This window comes from Peromyscus maniculatus, chromosome 10 (assembly GCF_049852395.1).
Source record: "Peromyscus maniculatus bairdii isolate BWxNUB_F1_BW_parent chromosome 10, HU_Pman_BW_mat_3.1, whole genome shotgun sequence".
NCBI lineage: Eukaryota > Metazoa > Chordata > Mammalia > Rodentia > Cricetidae > Peromyscus > Peromyscus maniculatus.
The window spans coordinates 94452381-94472966 of NC_134861.1; the positions used below are offsets into that span (position 1 = coordinate 94452381).

The following is a 20586-nucleotide window of genomic DNA, read 5'->3' on the forward strand; positions in this document are numbered from 1 at the left end:
CTCCTAACCCACCATGTTTCTACGGGATTGGTGAGGTGTGGCGGGACAGAATTATGAGAGCATTACATATTCACACCTATTAAAAACCAATATTCTCCTAAACAAAGACTATCGGGGTTTCTGTAAAAGCTTTTCTCAAGTAGACTTTTAGGTTTGGGTGTACATCATGCCATATAAAAAACAAGTTCTTGATTTTAACAGAGCTCTGAAGATGAACGTTTCTAGCATACTTTTGTAGCATGTATATAAAAATGGACTCTATCTTAGCCGACAATCACCAGAAGAGCCAGACTCTGATCGGCATTCTATCTGCACCAGAAGAGGCTTCAGCTAATGTAGTGATGAGGTGGACAAATGAGAACTGGGAACGCACAGTGATGCCTGCACTGGAAATCTGCTGTTTGGTACCCACTGTCTGGCTTCTTCACCTGCGGGCTGTTGATGTCTCCTGTTCTCCTCGTGGTGGCCCCCATCCGGTCACTGTCTGAGATGAAAGACCATCTCCTTTTGGTTATCCTTCTCTCCTCATTTGCACTTTGCTTTGAACAAAGGTAACGACACCTAGTTCATCGGTAGCAACACTGTATATACACTGTACATGGGTGAAAGTTTATGATGTGTGTCAATCAGTTCTCTGGATCTTTTTACTGAAACTGGGATAGAAAAATAATAAAAAAAATCGATGGTATTTTGACTTTGCTGTGCCCTTTTCTCATTGGAGAAGCATTTTGGAAGAATTGGGTTTCTAAAAGAACAACTGCCTGCCCCATTCTCACTTTTTTTTGGACAGCCCCATCCCTTGACCCAGAGTGTAGACCAGGCTGGCCTCGAACTCACAGAGATCTGCCTGCCTCTGCCTCCCGAGTGCTGGGATTAAAGGCGTGCGCCACCACCGCCCGGCTTGATTTTATATGCTTCTAAGGTGAGCTTCCCTGTCCCTTGCGGGTGAGACAGCTCGAAGGGGCCCTGATTTGTGTCCATCGAGGAGTGGCCGGTTGGTGATCCTGCCTGTGCCTCCCTGCTGCCCATATCCAGTGGGCAAGGTCAGGCTGGCAGGGCTGAGCTGAAGACCAGCTGCTGCTTTGGCTGTGGCTGCTCCGGTGGGATTAAGTGCTTCCTGAGGGGTAGACAGCTGGCTCCGTCTTCACTTGAGCAAACCTGGGATGCCTCTGGTAATCCCTGTAGTACAGTGCGTCCTGGAAACAGCACGCTGGGACTTAGAGTTCTCTGCCCTGCTCAGAGGGATGGGGGAGGGGGTGGACAGTGGCGACAGGTGCAAACCCCAGGTTCATGGGGGATGGGGTTCCACATGAGCTCCTTTGAGAATCTCCTTCCCTTTTTTGAACCTTCATGGTGAAAGGACCTATGTATTTGGGAGCTTATGAAGCTGCCGCAAAGAAAATCAGGTCTAGACAATTTACCCTAAAACCAGTAGCCATCCTGACAGCCTGGTGTCTTCACGAACAGATGTGGTGTGCTTTGTGGAATCATCAGTAGCACATCCCGGGTCACTTAGTGGAGATCAGTGACAGGCACATTCTGTGACAGTGGTGCAGAGTTCTCCAAAAGGAGCAGCGAGAATCGGTCCAGGTGCCTGAAGTGTAGAAGGGGGTATGGCTGATAAAGGGCTTTGTCCACAGCCAAAATCCTCGAGACAGACCTGCTGTCCGAGGAACTGGGAGCATGGAAAGCCACTTTGTCCTCTTCAGTGGAAGAACGGGGCCCCAAATCGCTCTCCGCCCAAACTCACAAGGTATGGGCTTTGGGCTGTTTATAAACGTCCAGTCTCCTTTCTACTGTGGGTCAAACTTGAGTTTAGTAGATCCCAATGGTTTTTCACCTTCAGATGGGGCCTCGAAGAGTGCTCAGTTAGTGGAATAGTCTTGAAAAGTCCTGTAAATACATTTTTTATTAGTTTGATAAATCCCTCCAAAGTTGTGATGGAATGAGAGAACCAGAATATTCAGCCAGTCCAGGTAAGATGGACATATTTCTTGGTAAGCCTTTTTTCCCCAAAAACTTTGTTGAAATATATATTTACACGCCAGGCTGGCTATGATAATGCATGTTTGTTATCCCAGCATTAGGGAGAGAGGCAGGATTATCAAGAGTTCGGGGTCAGCCTCAGCTATGTAGTGATTTCCAGAGCAGCTTGGGTCTCCATGAGAACTTGCTTCAGAATAACGAGAAAAGCAGTAGTTTATGTACCCAAACTCATTCAACCGTCACTAAATGCAGTTGGGAATCATTCCCATGTTCTTCCCGAAAGTTCCTGATGTCCATTTGCAGTTACCTATTCTGCTGCCCAGCCATGCTGACCCTGAGCTGCTTAACCTGTATCACTTGCCTTTTGTGGGCATTATGTATTAATGGGAATCATGGGTATGCGGTGTTTTGTATCCAGCATAATGATTTCACACGTATTACTGCTTTCCTTTTCATGGATATTGAATTGGACAACCCATTTACCACTTGATAGGCACTTGTATTATTCCCAGCATGGGGAACTAAGGGAAGAAACCATGAAGATGCTGCTCTCCACGAGCTTCTGAGTAGACAGGAAAGCTGAGGTAGGGAGATAAGTGTTGGATTGTAGTTTCTCATGACTTGGTGTGTGTGTGTGTGTAGGGTAATGGTAAAGTGAAAATTAGATCTGCCTTAAGTAGTCCCTTCTGGGATCCAGACACTTGGAATTTACAGAAGAACCAGGGAGCAGAGGGAGATGTGATACCAGGCTATCTATCCCTTTGGTTTAAGCTTCACTACACAGGAAAATTCATGGTTCAGCACATAGATGGGGTCTTCTTAATGACTTGGTGCTAGAAACTTCAGACAATAAGGGAGGATCATTCTTCCTCTTAACTGCTTGAAGTAGAAAACTGAAAAATTAGCTATTTCAAAAGTTATCACTGTGTCCTTGATGTATGTTATTGTCAGGGTTGGCTTCTGGTCATCCCAACACATGCCAGAGTTACCTGGGGGGAGGGAACCTGTAGGCAAGTCTGTAGGTCATTTTCTTGATTAAGGATTGAGCTGGTCGGGGCCTCGCTCCGTGAGGGTGGTGCCTCCTAGGGCACCTGCATTGTGTAAGAAAGCAGGCTGCGGGCTGGAGAGATGGCTCAGCCCAGAAGGGCGAGGCTCACGACCCAGAAAGACACAGGCTGAACACACCGGTAAGCCACATTCCTCCGCGGCTTCTGCGTCAGTTCCTGCCTCCAAGCTCCTTCCCTGATGCCTCAGCGGTGGACTGTGATAGACACGTAAGTCGATTAGCCCTGGGGTTTTACCACACCAGTAGAAAGCAAACTAAGAGACAGACCAGCTGAGCCTGCGGTGAGGGAAAAGCCAAGGACAAGCACTCCGTGGCCTTTTTCTGTCCTAGGCCTTGGTTCTGTTTTCCATCTTATTATACTTTTCTAGGGAGAGGATTGGCTTAGATTTAAGTCAGATACAACTAGAAGCCCCACTCTGACAGTTCTGGTTTGGTTGTTCTGTGTGTTCAGGGGAGGGGGAACGAATCCTAATTCAAATACATTGGCCCTGGTTAAGGAGTAGAATGTAGTCACATTAAAAAATGTCAGGAAGCCTAGGCCAGAAGGACTTGACGGAAGGAAGTTCCAGGCGAGTGCACACTGAAGTAGACATCGTTCTTCCAGCTCCAGACAGCAGAGGACCACTGAGTTCCCCATTTTCCTCAGTAGAGAACACTTGTAGGCACCAGGAAGAAAACGTCTCAAATTCCAGCCTGATGTCGTTGGCCCATGCCTGAAAACACAACACTCTGGAGGCAGAACCAGGATTGTGGAGTTGAAGCCAGCCAGGGCTCCATAGAGAGACCTGTAAAGGGAAAGGAAAGAAAAAAATACGTTGCATGGGGGTTGGAGGTGGGGGCGGGGGCGGGGTGCGGATAACACTGTTAAGAATATTCATTCCCACCATCCCTGTGCTGGGTAGTTTTATGTCAACTTGACACAGGCTAGAGTCATCTGAGAGGATGGAACCTCAATTAAGAAAATGCCTCCATAAGATCAGGCTGTAGGCAAGCCTGTAAGACATTTTCTTAATTAGTGACTGATGGCGGAGGGCTCAGCCCATGGTGGGTAGTGTCACTCCTGGGCTGGCAGTCCTGGGTTCTATAAGAAAGCAGGCTGAGCAAGCCATGATGAGCATGTCAGTAAGCAGTACCCCTCCATGGCTTCTGCATCAACCCCTGCCTCCAGGTTCCTGCCCAGTTTGAGTTCCTGTCCTGACTTCTTTCAGTGGACTGTGATTTCAGCCTAACTAAGACAATTCCCAAACTCATAGTTGCTGAAGGGTGGATACCATTTTTTCAGTAAATGTGCATGAAACAATATTTGACGGGCATCATCACTTTAGTACTCACATAGCTAAATCCACACTCTGCCCTCAACATGCCAGGTCAGCTGGGGAGCCCTGGAGCAGATGCTAGGTTTGCAGTCTACTCCGGAAGGGCTCCTAACCTTGGCTGGCATTAGGGGTGACGGGCGGGAAGAGCAGGGCACCAGGGAAAGCTCTGGTACACTCTGCTGGGACAGACTGCCACTGTCACCTACTTTCTTAGCAGACAATACTGGACAGTGGACCGTGCCCGGGTTAGAGATGTGTTGTAATGGGTACTTAGTAGCCGCACAGAGGAGTGTGGGTGGGTGGTGCTGGTCCCTGCGAAGAAAGCCCACTGGATGCCCGCTGGGGGGGATGGGAAGAGGGGCCACATAGCTAATATATGAGCCAGGAGTTTCACTCTGTGAGTCACTGACGAAAATGGAAAACGTACACTAAAAGTTGTATACCAACCAGTCTTCGTGACTGTTATTCACAAGAGCAAACAGTAGAAACATTGCTGGTTGATGGGTAAATCAGATGTGGTGTATCAGTTACACAGTGGGCCTCTGCTTGATGGTGAGGGATGCACGTATACATGCTGCAATGTGGATGACCAGTCACAAATATACATTATAGATCTGTAGGAACACACAGACACAGATGCTAAATTTTGTGTACTCGAGACTCTCAGTCTATAGCCCTGGTTGTCCGGTTAGTTAGTCTGTATGTAGTCCAGGCTAGCCTCAAACTCGTCACCATCCAGCTTCAGCTTCCTGGGTGCTAGGATTACAGGTGTGGGCCCCCAGGCCTGCTTATGGTGAGGATATCTCAAAGTTCTTCATATCACTTATCGTGGTACCTGTATTATGGGGTGTGGAAACAGGCAGAATGGGTGGGGGCACCCAGGACTGAGGGTTGGAGGGCTGATAGCTGACCCCATTATAGACCTGCAACAGGTGCAGACAGTGTGGGCTGACTGCTGGGCCGGGTGGAGGCAGGGCTGCCCCGGAGTAGTCCACTCTCCCACTTGAGCAGGGTTAGTCAAGGTGGGGAGGCTTTCTTTTCTGGCTTTGGGCAAAGATGCTTGTCCCTGAGAGAATGGGCATGCTGCTCACGGACCTCTCCGGGACTAAAGGACTTTGAAGGTTTAGAATCAGTTGTCTGTGAGAGTTTCAAACATGGGTTTTCAGGCATGCGATCTAGACATGGGAAGGCTCAAATCCAACGCCACGTGCTCTAAGATTTCTATGAAAACTGCATTCAAGCTTTAGCAGCTACCCTGCCAGGCATGCTTGTAGAAGCTCTGCACAGTGGTGGACAGGCTGAAGTTCTAGATCTTTCCACAGCTGACCAACGGCTGCAGGGCAGGGCATGTGGGGGAGGTGTGCAGGGATGTGGCAACCGCTGGGACCACAGAACACCCCCTGCCGTTAGGAGTGCTGGAACCGTACTGAGAGCTTCACTAATGTCCCCCTGAAGGGCCATCCAAGACCTGAAGCAGATGAGGAAGGAGCACAGCACAGCTGTGGAATGGAGAGCTGGGGATACAGGAGCCAGGCAGGATTTTAATTGGCATAGTGATGACATGGCTTTGCTGCTGCTCTGTGGAGGAGCTGCTGGGAAGCAAGCAGACCCCCCCCCCCGCCCCCCAAAGCACGCAGTTCTGAGACTCACACTGTTCCCTGCAAGTGGAAAGTGAGTGGAAGAGCCATACCTGGACAGAAGAAGGTGAAAATCACTGTATGAATAAAGGCAAGCAGGTAAGAAAGCATGTCGTCTGAGAGGGAAAGAGACCTGGGAACATACGAGAAGGCTTTATATCATGACTGTTTAAAACAGGACCAGTTCAACAGAGGGTCAAAATCAGAGTAACGAGATGTTATGAAAATGAAGATTGCAGAGCCAGAACCAAAACAAACCAAACCAAACCAAAACAACAACAACAAAACGCCACACTGGCAGAGAACACTTCACTGAATGTTAACAGTGAGGCATGGAAAAGACAGACATTGGAAGGATAATTGGAGTTTCTATGTAAAGGCCAGGCTGTCGTAGGAATGTTCTAGAAGAGGGTTTCTGTCTTACTTGCTGATGGCCCAGCTGAATGTATATCAGCATGAACACAGAGACTGCCACATTAAAAGGAAAAGCAGCATTTTCTTTTTTTAAAAAAAATAATTTTTTAAAAACTATTTTTATTTTTCAGGGTTTCTCTGTGTAGCTTTGCGCCTTTCTGGGAACTCACTTGGTAGCCCAGGCTGGCCTCGAGCTCACAGAGATCTTCCTGCCTCTGCCTCCTGAGTGCTGGGATTAAAGGTGTGTGCCACCATGCCCGGCTAAAATATTTTTATAATTAATTTTACATATCAGCCACAGATTCCCCTGTCCTCCCTCCTCCTCCCATTCTCCCCAATCTATCCCCCATTCTCACCTCCTCCAAAGCAAGGTCTCCCCTGGGGAGTCAGCCCAGCCTGGTAGATTCAGTTGAGACAGGTCTAGTCCCCTCCTCCTTACACCAAGGCTGAGCAAAGTGTCTCAGCATAGGCCCCAGGCTCCCAAAAGCCAGCCTGTGCACCAAGGACAGGTCCTGGTTCCACTGCCTGGGAGCCTCCTGAACAGTTCAAGCTAATCAACTGTCTCACTTATCCAGGGGGCCTGGTCCAGTTCCATGGGGGCCCCTCAGTTATTGGTTCACAGTTCATGTGTTTCTGCTAGTTTGGCTATTTGTCCCTGTGAAAAAGCAGCATTTTCAATGTGTGGATTTGAATTTGAACTAGAAGCATCTTCGATAATGTGGCCAACTCAGGCAGCAAAGGCAGACATGATAGACTGATACGCAGCTGCACAGTCACAGCCTGCTTGGGTTGAGCTTTGCTCCAGGAGTACTTTCCCAAATCAGTTTGCAAAGGAATGGTTTCCTGTTAGGAGGAGAAATGGTGGTGACTATTATATTTTGATACTGGGGGTGGAAGTTGGAGATTGCGCCTAAGCCCATGCTCCGTCACTGCACACTGTGTTCCTAGCTAAGCTTTCTCAAGCCCCATCGTCTGTTGGAAGTTGGTAGTAGCAGTCAAGGTAAGGCCACAAACAAGTTGTTCTAATTGGAACAAATCTTATCTCTTTCTCCCCTGGGATGAAGCTTGCAGTTTCACTTTGCCTCTGAGCGGGAAGCCTGAGGGATGAAGGTCAGGGTTGAAGTTCTAATGCTTTATCTTCCCGATAGGGCCAGACGTGATTCTGCACAGATGATATGGCAATCATTGTAAGTGGACTTTCACCGCAGTCATCAAAAAGGACACAGGGAAAGGTGAGAGCTAGGAGTAGACACTGGATGGAAGAGGGAGGAACCACACTTCAGGAACACAGATTGCTCCCAAGCAAGGAAGGCTGTGTGGGCTTTGGCTGCCAGGAGCTCTTTCCACTCCACCCAGTAGATGAGATGGGCGATCAGTTCTCTATCGATTGGCCTTTGGGTTTCATATTTCAGTACACCATTTCTTGATAACGTCTGTGGTGGTTGGAAAGGAAATGGCCCCCAAAGGGAGCGGCACAAGTAGGAGGTGTGGCTTGTTGGAGTGGGTGTGGCCTTGTTGGAGTGGGTGTGGCCTTGTTGGAGTGGGTGTGGCCTTGTTGGAGTAGGTGTGGCCTTTTGAAGGGAGTGTGTCACTGTGGACACAGGCTCTGAGGTCTCCTATGTGATCAAGCCACCACCCATTGTCTCAGACCACTTCCTGTTGCCTGAAAGATGTAGGACTCTCAGTTACTTCTCCAGCACCATCGACCTGCATGCAGCCATGTCCCACCATGATGATAATGGGCTAGACATCTGAAACTGTAAGCCACCACCTCAATTAAATGTTTTCCTTTATAAGAGTTGCTGTGGTCATGGTGTCTCTTCACAGCAATAGAAACTCTAATGAGACAATTTCCAAATTAATGCTAATGTGTTGAGGACATACATACTTTTGCTCTTTAGCTACCAAACACCCAAACTTTAGGGCACTTCTTTGAGGAGCAGATGTCTTGTAGTTGGAAGTTTTCCTGTGTCCCGCCCTGTCCTGCAGCTGCTCAGACCCAAGTAAACACACAGAGGCTTTTTATCAATTATGAACTGGATGGCCTAATGGCTCAGGCTTCTTGCTAGCTAGCTCTGATAACTTAACCCATTTCTATTAATCTATAAGTTGTCATGTGGCTGTAGCTTACTGGTATTTTCACATCTTGCTCTTCCTGGTGGTGATGGCATCTCCTGACTCTGCCCATCCTCTTCCCAGCATTATCCTAGTCTGCTCACCCTGCCTATACTTCCTGCCTGGCTACTGACCAATCAGCATTTTATTTATTAACCAGTTAGGGCAACACATATCACAGCATACAGAAAGACATCCCCCAGCAACGTCTTAATAAATTTTCATATAAGAAACTCGGATACAGAGAAATCATTCACTCGAGTGAAAGAACAGAAACAGCTCCTGGCCTGATCAGTATATTAAACATATGAGAGCTGTATGCAGTATTTAAATGGTAGCACTAACAGTTTTATATGATCAAAATTTTGGTTTTGTCTAGGAAAATAGTGTGATTTTCAAAAGTCCTTATTAGATAAACCAATACTTCCAAAGTGTGCTATTCATATTGCTTCAAGTTATAGAAGGGAATTCTAATAACTGGTTGTAGCTGCCAATGCCCAGTCCAATGTGATGGGGTCTGGTCTTAACATTTGGCAGGTTGGAGCCCTGAGAATGTGCTGGCATCTAATTAGCAAGCAAACAAGATTGCATGCATGCATGCATGCATGCCACAGTGCAGGCAGCAAGCACTTCCTGAATCTTTGCCTTGAATTAGCGGTTCTCAGGTCTTCACAGCTCGAGTCCCGAAACCTTTTTGGTGGGTTAGCATGAGGTCTGCTCTCCTAATACTGATATCGGATTCACTCTAATCATTGTACTGATATTTGCCCTGCAGTACAGGAGTGCTGGAGAAAACTGGAGTAGTGGTGGCATGAACCATTTGTGAGCATGTCTTCACCACCAAGCTCTGGCGACAAAACACAAGTGCCAGCTTTGATTAAGAGCAGCCTTGAAGGGGCTGGAGAGATGGCTCAGAGGTTAAGAGCACTGGCTGTTCTTCCAAAGGTCCTGAGTTCAATTCCCAGCAACCACATGGTGGCTCACAATCATCTGTAATGAGATCAGTCTCCCTCTTCTGGCCTGCAGGGATACGTGCAAACAGAATACTGTATACATAATAAATAAATAAATCTTTAAAAAAAAAAGAATGGCCTTGGAGCTGGGCAGTGGTGGTGCACATCTTTAATCCCAGCACTCGGGAGGCAGAGTCAGGTGGATCTCTGTGAGTTCGAGACCAGCCTGGTCTACACAGTGAGTTCCAGGACAGCCATGGAAACATAGAGAGACCCTGTCTCAAAAAACAAAACAAACAAGAATGGCCTTGGTGAAACAGTAAAAATGAGGACTTTGGTTCAGTTTTGACCTTTCAAGAGTCACAGTGACACGCCAGATGCTCTGGAGAAGCGCTTGGGGTTGAACTGTAGTGTGACTGGCCCCTTTTCTTACAGAACACTGTTTTTACCACAGAACAAACAACGGATTCTGGCTCTGTGGCAGACATGATCAGAGATGAGCCTGCCACTTCAAAGAGAACAGTAGATGGTGTTGATGGCTAATGACTAAAGATTAGGTGGGAAGGAAAAATTAGAATCTTGGGAAAATAAGTATCTACTGCCACAGAACTCAGACTTTCCTATGGTGCTGGTAATATTTTGGCTCTCTGTATGATACTGTACCTTTGGGGACATCACATAATGGAATATATGAGCACCTGGTGGGTCTTCAGATTCTGCAGCAGCAGCACACAGCTCCCTGTGACACTGGCCACTAGCATTCTTGTAGCACGTCATGAGGCTTTATGGTTATGGAAAGGGACACAAGACAGACAGATGTTATGACAAGTTTGTTGTCACAGATACGGATTCTTGATAAAACTCAGTCTTCAAGAAACTTAGAGCCCAGTGTGGTGACACACACTTGTGATCATGGTACTTGGGAAGCTGAGGCAGAAAGATTGTTGTGAGTTTGAGGTCAGATCGTACCACATAGCAAGACCCTCTATAAAACAACAAATCAGGGGCTGGAAGCTGGCGTAGTGGCAATGTCTGCCATGAGCCATGAGCCCTGAATTGGGATCTTCAGAAGCACCCACGAAAATGTCAGGCATGGTTGCCCATGACCACGGCGCTTGAGAGGCAGAGAAAGCATAGCTTGTTGGCTAGGTACAGTGAGAGCCTGTCTCAAAGGATAAAGGAGTGAGAGGATGGTTGTAGCTAACGGTGGTTGATGCCAACCCTGAAAACCTGAACAGAACAGACGCTCCAGGTTGTCTGCTTCCTCATATGAGTCATGACATACATGCACTCGAGGGTGCTTGAGTGCATGCATGTGCGTGCATGCGTGGGTGCAATAAATCTAAGATAATGGTTTTAATAAAGTGCAAAGATAAAAGTCTTCCCTGATGGGCTCCGTTCTGATGTTGATCTGTGGCCTCTGCATCTGCACACCCATATGTACACACAACATACACATACCCTCAACAAAACCCCCACAAACAACAACCTCCAAAGAAAGAAGCTTAAAACTACGAAGAAGCACTTATCAGGGAAAATTATTAGAACATGTGTTAGCCCTGTTTTCACTTGTTCAGTGAGGAAGAGTAAAAGAAGAGCTGGAATTCAGAGGCAGACCCGAGAGCCCACCTGCCCCCTAGTAAGCTAGACATGAAAGAGCTTTGTACAACTACAAAACAATTCTGGGCCAGCGAAACACCTCAGTGGGTAGAAGGGACATGCCACCAAGCCTAACAGCCTGAGCCCAATGCCTGGGACCCACCTGGTGGGAGGAGAGACCTGAGAGTTCTCTGACATCCACGTACACACAACACACAATAACGACAACTCCATTCTGTTTCTGTTTGTGTGGGGTTGTGGGTGGAGGCCAGGGGTAGACATCAGTGTCTTCCTCAGCTGCTCCTCAGCTCATTTTTCTGAGCTGGATCTCTCATCGAGCTTGAAGCTGATTTGGCTAGAGTTTGACAGAGTCCGGGGAGCCTGTCTCTGTTTCTCTAGAACCAAGATGGCTCAATCACTGCACTTGTGGGTCCCCCCCCCTTTTTTATTTATAGACACATGTAATTTGTTAACATGGTTTCATCATTGTTACTTTAAAAGGAGTTACTATGCCAGGGCGGGTGGCATAGGCCTTTATTCCTAGCACTTTGGAGGCAAGCAGTTGGATCTCTGAGTTCCAGATCAGCCAGGGCTACATAGCACGGCCCTGCATTTTCTTCTTCTTTTTTTAAATGTTACTAAATATAATTTTACATCTTGGCTTTTACAAGACTTTAAATATTGATGTATATTAACCATATGAGAAAAAGCTATTTGAGGGGTAAGTCTAAGACTAAAAAGCTGTGTGTTATTCTCCCATGCTCTGTATGTGGAGGGCATTCGACAAATGAAAAATTGAGACCGTCTAAATAAACCTAAAGAGTGTTCTCTATTTGTTTCTTTCCTGGGAATGCTGCTACCTTAAAACCAAATGGCTAATGATGAGGATAATGATAATACCAGTAACGGGCTGTGAATCTCAACTCTGGGAGGTGAACTGGAAGGCACAGCTGCTCAGAGTGGCTGCAGGACTTCAGAAGACGGGTGGGGTGGGACATGGATGGACACTCACACACACACATACACACGGACACACACACATGCACACACAGTTGTGCTTTTTACAATGACAAATAGAAAACAATGCTCAGAAAAAAAAGAACCAAAATCATGCAAAAAGGTCTTTTTTTGATAGGCCAATTCAAATTTGAAAGCATGTCCCCCAGAAGCCACTGGCCTCCCTTTTCTGCCACCCCCCCCCCCAGTCACCAGCCTGGGGAGCCCAGTATGGCTGGGAATTGAGGATGTAGAAGGCCTGGTTCATAAGTGTGGATCAAACGGGAACTTCAATGTGACCCTAACGGCTCATCTCTGCAATTTAAGCAGAGAGGAAAGAAACACGAGCAACCAGGAAAACATTACATAAGCGTGGAGGAGAGTTAGAATCACTTGTGTTTTACTTTTCTGAAGAACTTAATTTAAAACAACTTAAATTTCTTTTTGTGGTAAATAGTAGGTATTTATTTGAAATGAAAAAAATACTTAAGTACCTGGACTATTGCATTTCATCATGGATTGTACTTGTCTACCTTTTTGCATCAGACAGAGATACAGTGAACACTCAGAATCACAGACTGCACACCAGATAGGAGTTCTGCAGGCCTTTTACATAACCACCGGAGAAACAGATATTGGATTCTGCAATACAGTACAAAAGTCCACAATCAATCCAGTCGTAGCCAGTATCTTCAATTTACTTCTGTTGCTGTACAAATAATTGGCCAGTACTAGGGCTCACAAGTTAACAACGGGACAAAAATATACATCGCACTGACACAGAAAGTCAGCTCTGTTAATCATGGTCATGCAACAAGTAACCAAACTTGCTGAAATTAAAAATACTTTCTAAAAACATTTTAACAGCATAAATAGTTTATACACAGTTCCTTTACCAAAACAAAATGTATTTAAATGATACAAAGCAAAAATAAGTTTCTACCACCTTTATACATAAGAAAGTGCAAAATAACTTATCTAGAGTGTTTTGCTATTCTCCAGAGGGCTGGCTGCTACGGGCAGCGACTTCTCGTCTTCAAAAGCATGACGTTACACTTGCACGCTACACACGGATGTGCCAGAGTACATGGATGCGTAGGGATGGATGGATAGATGGATGGATGGATGGATGGATGGATGGGTAGAAGGATCAACAGAGATCAGGCTGGAGCCCCGTGAGGTACTCAGAAAAAGAATACAGACCACAGCAAAGTGGACACACACAATGTTGCTAAGCAGATTGGCACAGAACACAGAGGAATTACCAGAGAAGCAAGGAGCCAGCGGACGTGAGTGAGTGCGCTGCCCTGTGTGAGTGACTGTGACTTCTGCAGAAGTGAAAAGAAAACAAAAACCAAAGCTGATGGAACAAACAAGTTGCCCACAGCACCAGCTGCCAGAGGAAATCCTACTGTGAGGGGTTTGGTTCCCACCTACGAGTTATGGAAGTTGTGTCTGCAAGTGTAAGAGCGTTCATCCAATAGAACCGTGGGCTAGGCAGAGGAACAGCCTCAGGTGGCTACACACACATTCCTAGAGTCCAGTCCTGGGAACACCTCTGCCATGGGTGTGGGGAAACGTGGGTCATGGGCCAAAGGAGGGCGCTTCCTTTAAAACGTGTAGAGGAACACTGCTACAAAGCGTCCAGAGGCAGACAGGGCCAGCCCACCACCATGCAGCAGCAGCAGCAGCAGCAGCAGCAGCAGCAGCAGCTTCTGCAACTGGGGAACACCAGCGTCTGTCTAAGAACTCGATGGGGAGATGGCGGTGCGTGAGACAGAAAGAAAAACAAAGCAAAAGCAACTTTTCTTCAAGTGAAGAGTTAATGCCGACGACCCTCCTCCCCGCGTCTAGCTGAGCGCTTAGAAATGGAAGCGCTGGAGTCAGTTTCGCTATGGATCAGAGACTGCAGGCTGAAACCTCGAAAGGAAGGTTTAAATTTGGGAAACATAAGGCACTAAAGCAGCCGTCACGGTTTCTCCTGGAGACCTGCTGATCAGGAAGAACAAGCTTGTTCTGAAGCTGCTTTCAGCCCATCGGGTACAAGGTCACTGTTGTACCAAATGCCTATTTCTGGACACATGTGCATATATGTGCATTTTAGTGCATAAGTGTGCCTGTCACCAGGGCTAAAGATGGAGAGTTAGGGAAGCCAAAGCCACTGTCCTTTGAATGATGCCTCCCTCTGTGGGGGTGCCAAGGCCTGTCCTTCTCGGGCCATTAGTGATTCTACATTGTTCAAATCACAGGGCTTTTAGAGTTGTTCATATTATTAGCACTAAGTATCTGAAAATGTTAAAATCTAGATTAATTGTTTTATTTGATTTCATATATATATATTTATATTTATGTACATAACACACATTTTAAAAAAATCCCACCACCAAAGCCGTTTCTCTATAAACTTATCTCTTAGCTCCCACCAGCTTTAATCCTCCTGGATTTGTGTGTTCTGTATCCAACTAGTAGAACAAATTAAATAACTAAATATTAAAATACTGTAATTATATTCATAGCAAAACCAAAAAAATAGACATCGATACAGTATAAATCTCACTGTTTTCAGGTAGATGGCCTTAAATGGAGAAGGTTCATTTTAAGCAGTTCTGACATGATCCAGTTTTACAAGGTTTAAATGTTAATTCTGTACACTTTTTTTAAACTCTTTTTTGAAAATAAGATGTAGTAGAACACAGTGTCTCCAAAGACACACACTTGTTATGCTCTATGCAGAGAAGCTAATTTGGGGTCACATGCAAATATATTTCCATTAGCTGAGGCAGGGCTGTGCTCTGCCTGACATTGGTCACCTGATCCCCTTTAGGCGATGCTGAGGTGTGCTGGGACCACGCAGCCCACAGGTCAGTTTACGGGGCCCGTCACATCAGAACAACACTGTGGCGGTATGCAGCCAGAACACGGTGCTCAGGTATTCGCAGGTTACCTCATGACCACACTTCTTTTCTCCCACACTAGCTCCTAAAGCAGGGCTACAATATTTTGGTTACTAGCCTATTTTTAAGTGGAGATACTGTGGGCAACTTGAAAGAAATGGTATCAGGCACACAGGCTTGGTTTGAACAGGAAAAAAATATTACAGATAATGTCTTTGAGGATAAAAAAAACCCATATTTATAATTGAGAGATGTTAGACAAACCTTAAATAGTTCATTGAGTTAGTGGCTTAGTTTTAAGTCTCATGTTACAGGCAAGTAGGTCCTTATTTAGAAAAAAAAAAGGCCTTTATACCTATTTACAATATACACAGCTGCTTGCAAAGAAGTCAGATTTACAACCGTTTTCTAGAAGCCTTATTTTTAAAAGTTTTTGTTGATTTTTTTCCAAATAAGGATGAGTAGCTCTATAAAAATGAGATGCAGGAGACAGCTGGGAGCCCGGCGTTTGCTCTTGGAGACAGCTACACTACGGGTGGCCCGGGCTCTGAAACCCTCCTGGGAACCACCTTGCTTTCCGCGTGTGCTGTTCACTGCATAGTGCCTGCCAGTCACCGGCCTCGAACCCGTGATCCATGATCCCTTTGAACTCGACACTTCAAACACTCAGCCTGAAGAGGTGGGTAAACGGAGCCTGCTTCCATGTCCTCAGAGCCATGGCAGGACCCAAGGAGCTCCCCAGGCCACGGTCGCGTCAGCCCCCTCAGTCCCGGCAGTTCCGAGGTCCATCTTCCATCCCTCTCTCGTGCTGCAGGCTGTAGTAACAGTTCTGACAGACACGCACGGGAGAGGAGATCTTCAAGCGCTTGATTTCTGACTGAAATCGACTGCACCTGAAGGAAGGGAAGAGAAGTTAGTCATGGATCCTCTCCACGAGCCACCAGTGGCGAGGACTGGAAAGCAGCCGCCTGGTGTCAGAGAGCAGGACACCAGAACACGCCCAATGCCACGCTGGTTGGGGGCTGGTTGGGGCTCCTGTTGCTGGCCCAGGACCAAAGAACACCGCAGTGAGCAGCCTGCAGAGACGCCAGGAGAAAATGAGAAAAACACAACAGAGCGAGGCTGCAAAACTGCATCCACCCTGAGGCCAGGAGCTTTTAACTGCTTGGGAACCCCTGCTCTTCGTCAGGGAGATGGCTGGTGGGGGTGGTGGAGGGGAGCCTGATGACCAGCCAGGAGATGGATCGGAGTCTCACCCCTGAGCTCCACAAGGTGGAAGTAAAAGACCGACCACTGCTGAGCTTCCCGTGACCTCACACACGAGCCGGGCGGTCCCCCAGGTTCTGGCTATGGGTGTGGCAGGTGTGGCAATGTCGGCATTGAACCTAACCTTCCCCCTTTGATCGGAAGACTCAATGGCCATCTTGCCCCACTGCCCACTTAGATGCGTTTCCTTGTTTTGAATTTCTTGCCTCCTAGGAACTGCTCATTTTATTTCTGTCAATTTATATTAGTTACATATTTATGGATGGCATTCAGGGATATTTCTAGACACGTGCAAGCACACACTATCTAACCACTCATCTCTCCTGTCTTTGTCTCCACCCCCAGCTCCTTAACTACTATCTACTCATCACTACTTTCAGGTCAGGCCAACTCTCATTTATTCACTTTTTAAGTCTCAGGATATGGCCTTGGCTGTGTGATGTGTTTGTCTTTCTCTGTATGGCCTACCTCAGTTAGCACAAATGCCCTTCAGCTTCCTTCTGTCATCCTTTAAGGACAACTAATACGGTGTGTGTACATATGCACCGGAAATTTACGCCATTCTTACATTTTATTTAACGTGTGTGTGTGTGTGTGTGTGTGTGTGTGTGTGTGTGTGTGTGTGTATGCAGCACACGTGGAAGCCAGAGGACAACCTCTGGGAGTTTGCTCTCATCTTCCATCATGTGGGCCCCTAGATTTGAACTCGGCTCATGTGGCTCATCTACAGCCATTTTGTAACTATGAATCCACTCACTCGTTGCTGGATACCTAGGCCAACCCTACCCATGGCGTCTGTGACTAAAGCTACGATGAACACGGCTATGCAGATCTCTCATATGCTGGCTGACTTCCATTTCTTTGGATGTATACTCAAGGATAGCTGGGCCACGTGGCCGTTCTTCGTTTTCCATCCACTGCACTGATTTACATCTCACAACAGTAAATAAGAGCCTCGTGTCCTCCTGTCCTCAGGGACATTTGTTACTGTTGTATTGGTGGCAGCTATTCAGACTAGGGTCAGATGGAATCTCACTGTCACTCTGATTTGTATTCCCTAATGCCTAATGCCACTGAGTATTATTTTATATATTTACTGGTTATCTGTGAAGCATCTATTCGGATCAGTTTTTAATCTAGATTTCCTAGTTTTTGTGAACGTGTTCTAGATGTGAATCCTGTGTGAATAGCTAGCAGGTTTTCTCCCATTCTATAGGCGGTTTCTTCAATGGCTCATCGCATGCTTTTCTGTGCAGAATCTTTAGTGTGATGAGATTCCATTTGTCACGTTTTGCTTTTGGTGCTTTGGAGTCTGATCTAGAAAATTGCCTAAACCAGTAACTTTTTTTTCCCTTTGATGTAGCCGTGGCTGTCCTGGAACTTGCTCTGTAGACCAGGCTGTCCTTGAACTCAGAGATCTGCCTGCCTCTGCTGGGATTAAAGGCGTGCACCACCACCGCCCAGCCTAAATCAGTATCTTAAAGTATCTCTCCTGTGTTCTCCTTTGGTACATTGAGAGTCATTTGAGCTGACTTCCATACAAAGTACTAGGGAGGGTCAAGCATTAATCTGCACGTGGTTACCTGGTTTTCCAAACCCAGGGTTGAAAAGGCTGTTATCTTCAGTGTGTGTCTGGCAACTTACCAGTCAGCCACAGTGCACAGGCTTACCTGTGTGTCTGCAAACTGGCCCACTGGCCCACCAGTCTTTTATTTCAGCACCACGCTGCTGTAGCTATTATGACTGATTTCTTTTTGTTTCCATATTAATTTTAGGGTTGTTTTCCCTAGTTCTATGAAGAATGCCATTGGTATTCTGAAGGGGACCACCATGAACCTGAGCTTACTTTGGGTGGCATGGACATCTTGACAATATTCATCTTCTAGTTTGTGAGCTCGGGAGGCCTTCCAGCCTTTTACTGTTGTCTTCTTCCATGTCATCCTTCAGTGTTCCATGATTTCCACTGTGTGTGTGTGTGTGTGTGTGTGTGTGTGTGTGTGTGTGTGTGTGTGTGCAGGGCAGAGGTCAACCCCAGGTACTGTTCCTTAGGAGCCATCCACTGGGTTTCTGGAGACCACGCATGGACCAGGCTAGGCTGGTTGGTCCCTCAGCGCCTGCAGCATCAGGCTCAGCTTCTCATGTGGGTCCTGGGGTCCAAGTCTGGTCCTCCAGCTTCCATGGCAACCACTCATCATCTGAAGGGTCTCCTTAACCAGTCTTCACGTTCCAAGTTGTTGATTCCCAGGTACGGAAGCTTGCCATTCATCTAGATGCTTTGGTATGTTTGAAGCTGACTATTTCAGAGCTATGCCACTGAGGAAACATCACATTACACTGGTTTTTCATGCTTTTCCTCTTCTTATATTGAGATCTGTACATCTCAGAGAGGTGTACCGGCTAGTTTTAATCATCAACCTGACGCATCAGTCACCTTGGGAAAGCGAGTGTCAATGGAAGGACCTTCATCCAGTTGGCTTGCGGGCGTGTCTATGGGGCATTTTTTTTTTTTTTTGATTGCTAAATGAGACAGGAAGGCCAAGCCCACTGTGGTCAGGGGCATCTCTGTGCAAGTGGCTCCGGGCTGGGTAAGAAAGCTAGCTGAGCGTGAGCCAGAGGAAGCCAACTGCGTGTAGCCTTCCTCCACGGTTCTCCCCAGTTACTGTGAGTTCCTGCCCGGAGTTCCTTTTGGAAACGAACCTTGAAGTGTAAGCCAACCAAACCCTTTCTGACCCAATTGCTTTGGTCATGGCATTTACCACAGCAACAGGAAAAGCAAGCTGGGACAGGGGCGAATATCTCCACCACTTTCACGAGATAGGGAGAATTCTACGGCTATGTCTCGGAGTATCCAATAAGCGCTATACGGCAGCCTCGCGGTGGCCTCTCTGGCTTCCACTAGTGATGCTGGGCCAGGACCTCCTGGATGGAGGCTGGCGTGTGATCAGGTGTGGAGTAGATGGCGGAGTGGGGGTGAGCCGTGACTGCTAAAGGGGCTGGAGGTCTTCTCAGGCACTGCTGCGGATACTGCCACCTGTAAGGATCTGTCACCGGCGGCACCTGTGTGCAGTCGGAGGTCTGAAGGATCTCCTCTGACTGAGGTACGGCCCGGCTTGTTTCAGAGGAAGAGCACCCCCCCCACGGCCCTCACCCCCTCACGGCCCTCACGCCCCCCTTCGTCAGCGGTGCACGACCAGACGGTGTGTGTTTCTATGATCACGGCAGGGACCACCACAGCCGTGTGGCCAGCAGGGGCTGTTACCCCGCTCTGCTGCTACTGAGGTCACGCCTGCGCAGAACGAGACTGCAGCCTCCCTCCTCCCCACCCTATGCGTGGGGGTCATCCAGGAAGACCTGGGAGCTTGCCTCTTCCGGGTTCGGAAATGCTTGCAGGGGTGGGTGAGAGCAGAATGCAAAAATCGCTGGCCAAGTCCAGGCATCCAGAGGCTGTGTGTCCCCGTGGCTGGGACTGTGGCTGCTGCTCTGCTAAGGCCCTCTGGAGGGTCCTTTGTGTGTGGGGACAGTGGAACCACAGAGTTCTTTTCTTGGGAACTCTGTGGGAGGGTGGGAGTCAGTGTGTCCACAGCCTTCCTCCTGTCCAGGTCCCCGTGTAAAGTGTAAAGCTCCTCACAACTGGCCACACCCTGGAGGGCAGGCTCCACTATCCTTGATGCCTCTTCCAATCCGTGCTGACATCTGCTTTCTAATTAACAACTCCTAACACTGGGTGTCAGGGTAACTCTGCTGACCCATGATTGGTTCCTGAGGCAGCTACCCAGGAGCCAATGTGGCGGAGTATTTGTGGAGTCTTGATTCACGGTATTCTGACCTTGGAGCAGTCCAAATTCAGTTAACGGGTCTCTTTTCAAGATGGCTCCTGGCGGTTCAATGGGAGCTGGAGCGATAGGTCCCTGTGCAGACTCAGGTTTCCAGGCCAGCTAAGCTGCACGCCTGTGTGGGCTGCGGCGCTTCCCGGGATCTCCCATGGCTGCCTGGCTGCTTTGCTGTGATTCTCCTTCCTCTCTACCAGGTAGAGAGCAGGCAGACTTCTCTTCCCCGGCACCACAGCAGCGCAGGGCAAGGGGAGGGGTATGCTGGGATAGTTGCTTCTATGTTGCCTTTGCCTCAAATCTCAAGGTTTTATGAGGTTTCCGTTTCTCTCCTATTGATTTCCAGCGTTCACTCACAACCACTCAATTCGGGATGTGATACCCATGATGCTTTGGGTCTGTGGAGAAGCAGGTAAATACTGGACGGTTCTAACCAGCAATGTGCTGGTTAACCACTGCCTGTCTAAAAGGGCGCTTTGCACAAGTTTTGTCCTTCAACATTTTGCTTATCTCCTTG

General features: G+C 47.5%; 1 protein-coding gene across 13 annotated transcripts in view; it reads right to left on the minus strand.

The window, feature by feature from the left end:
- Positions 1-12519: 12519 nt before the first annotated feature.
- Positions 12520-20586, minus strand: part of Wdfy3 (WD repeat and FYVE domain containing 3) — a 253981-nt gene continuing 245914 nt past the window's right edge. For all 13 annotated transcript variants that reach the window (XM_076546791.1, XM_076546794.1, XM_076546795.1 and 10 more), the window contains one exon: positions 12520-15869. In XM_076546791.1, the coding sequence (XP_076402906.1) occupies positions 15740-15869 (130 nt within the window). In that variant the 3' untranslated portion in view covers positions 12520-15739. The remainder of the gene's footprint in view (positions 15870-20586) is intronic.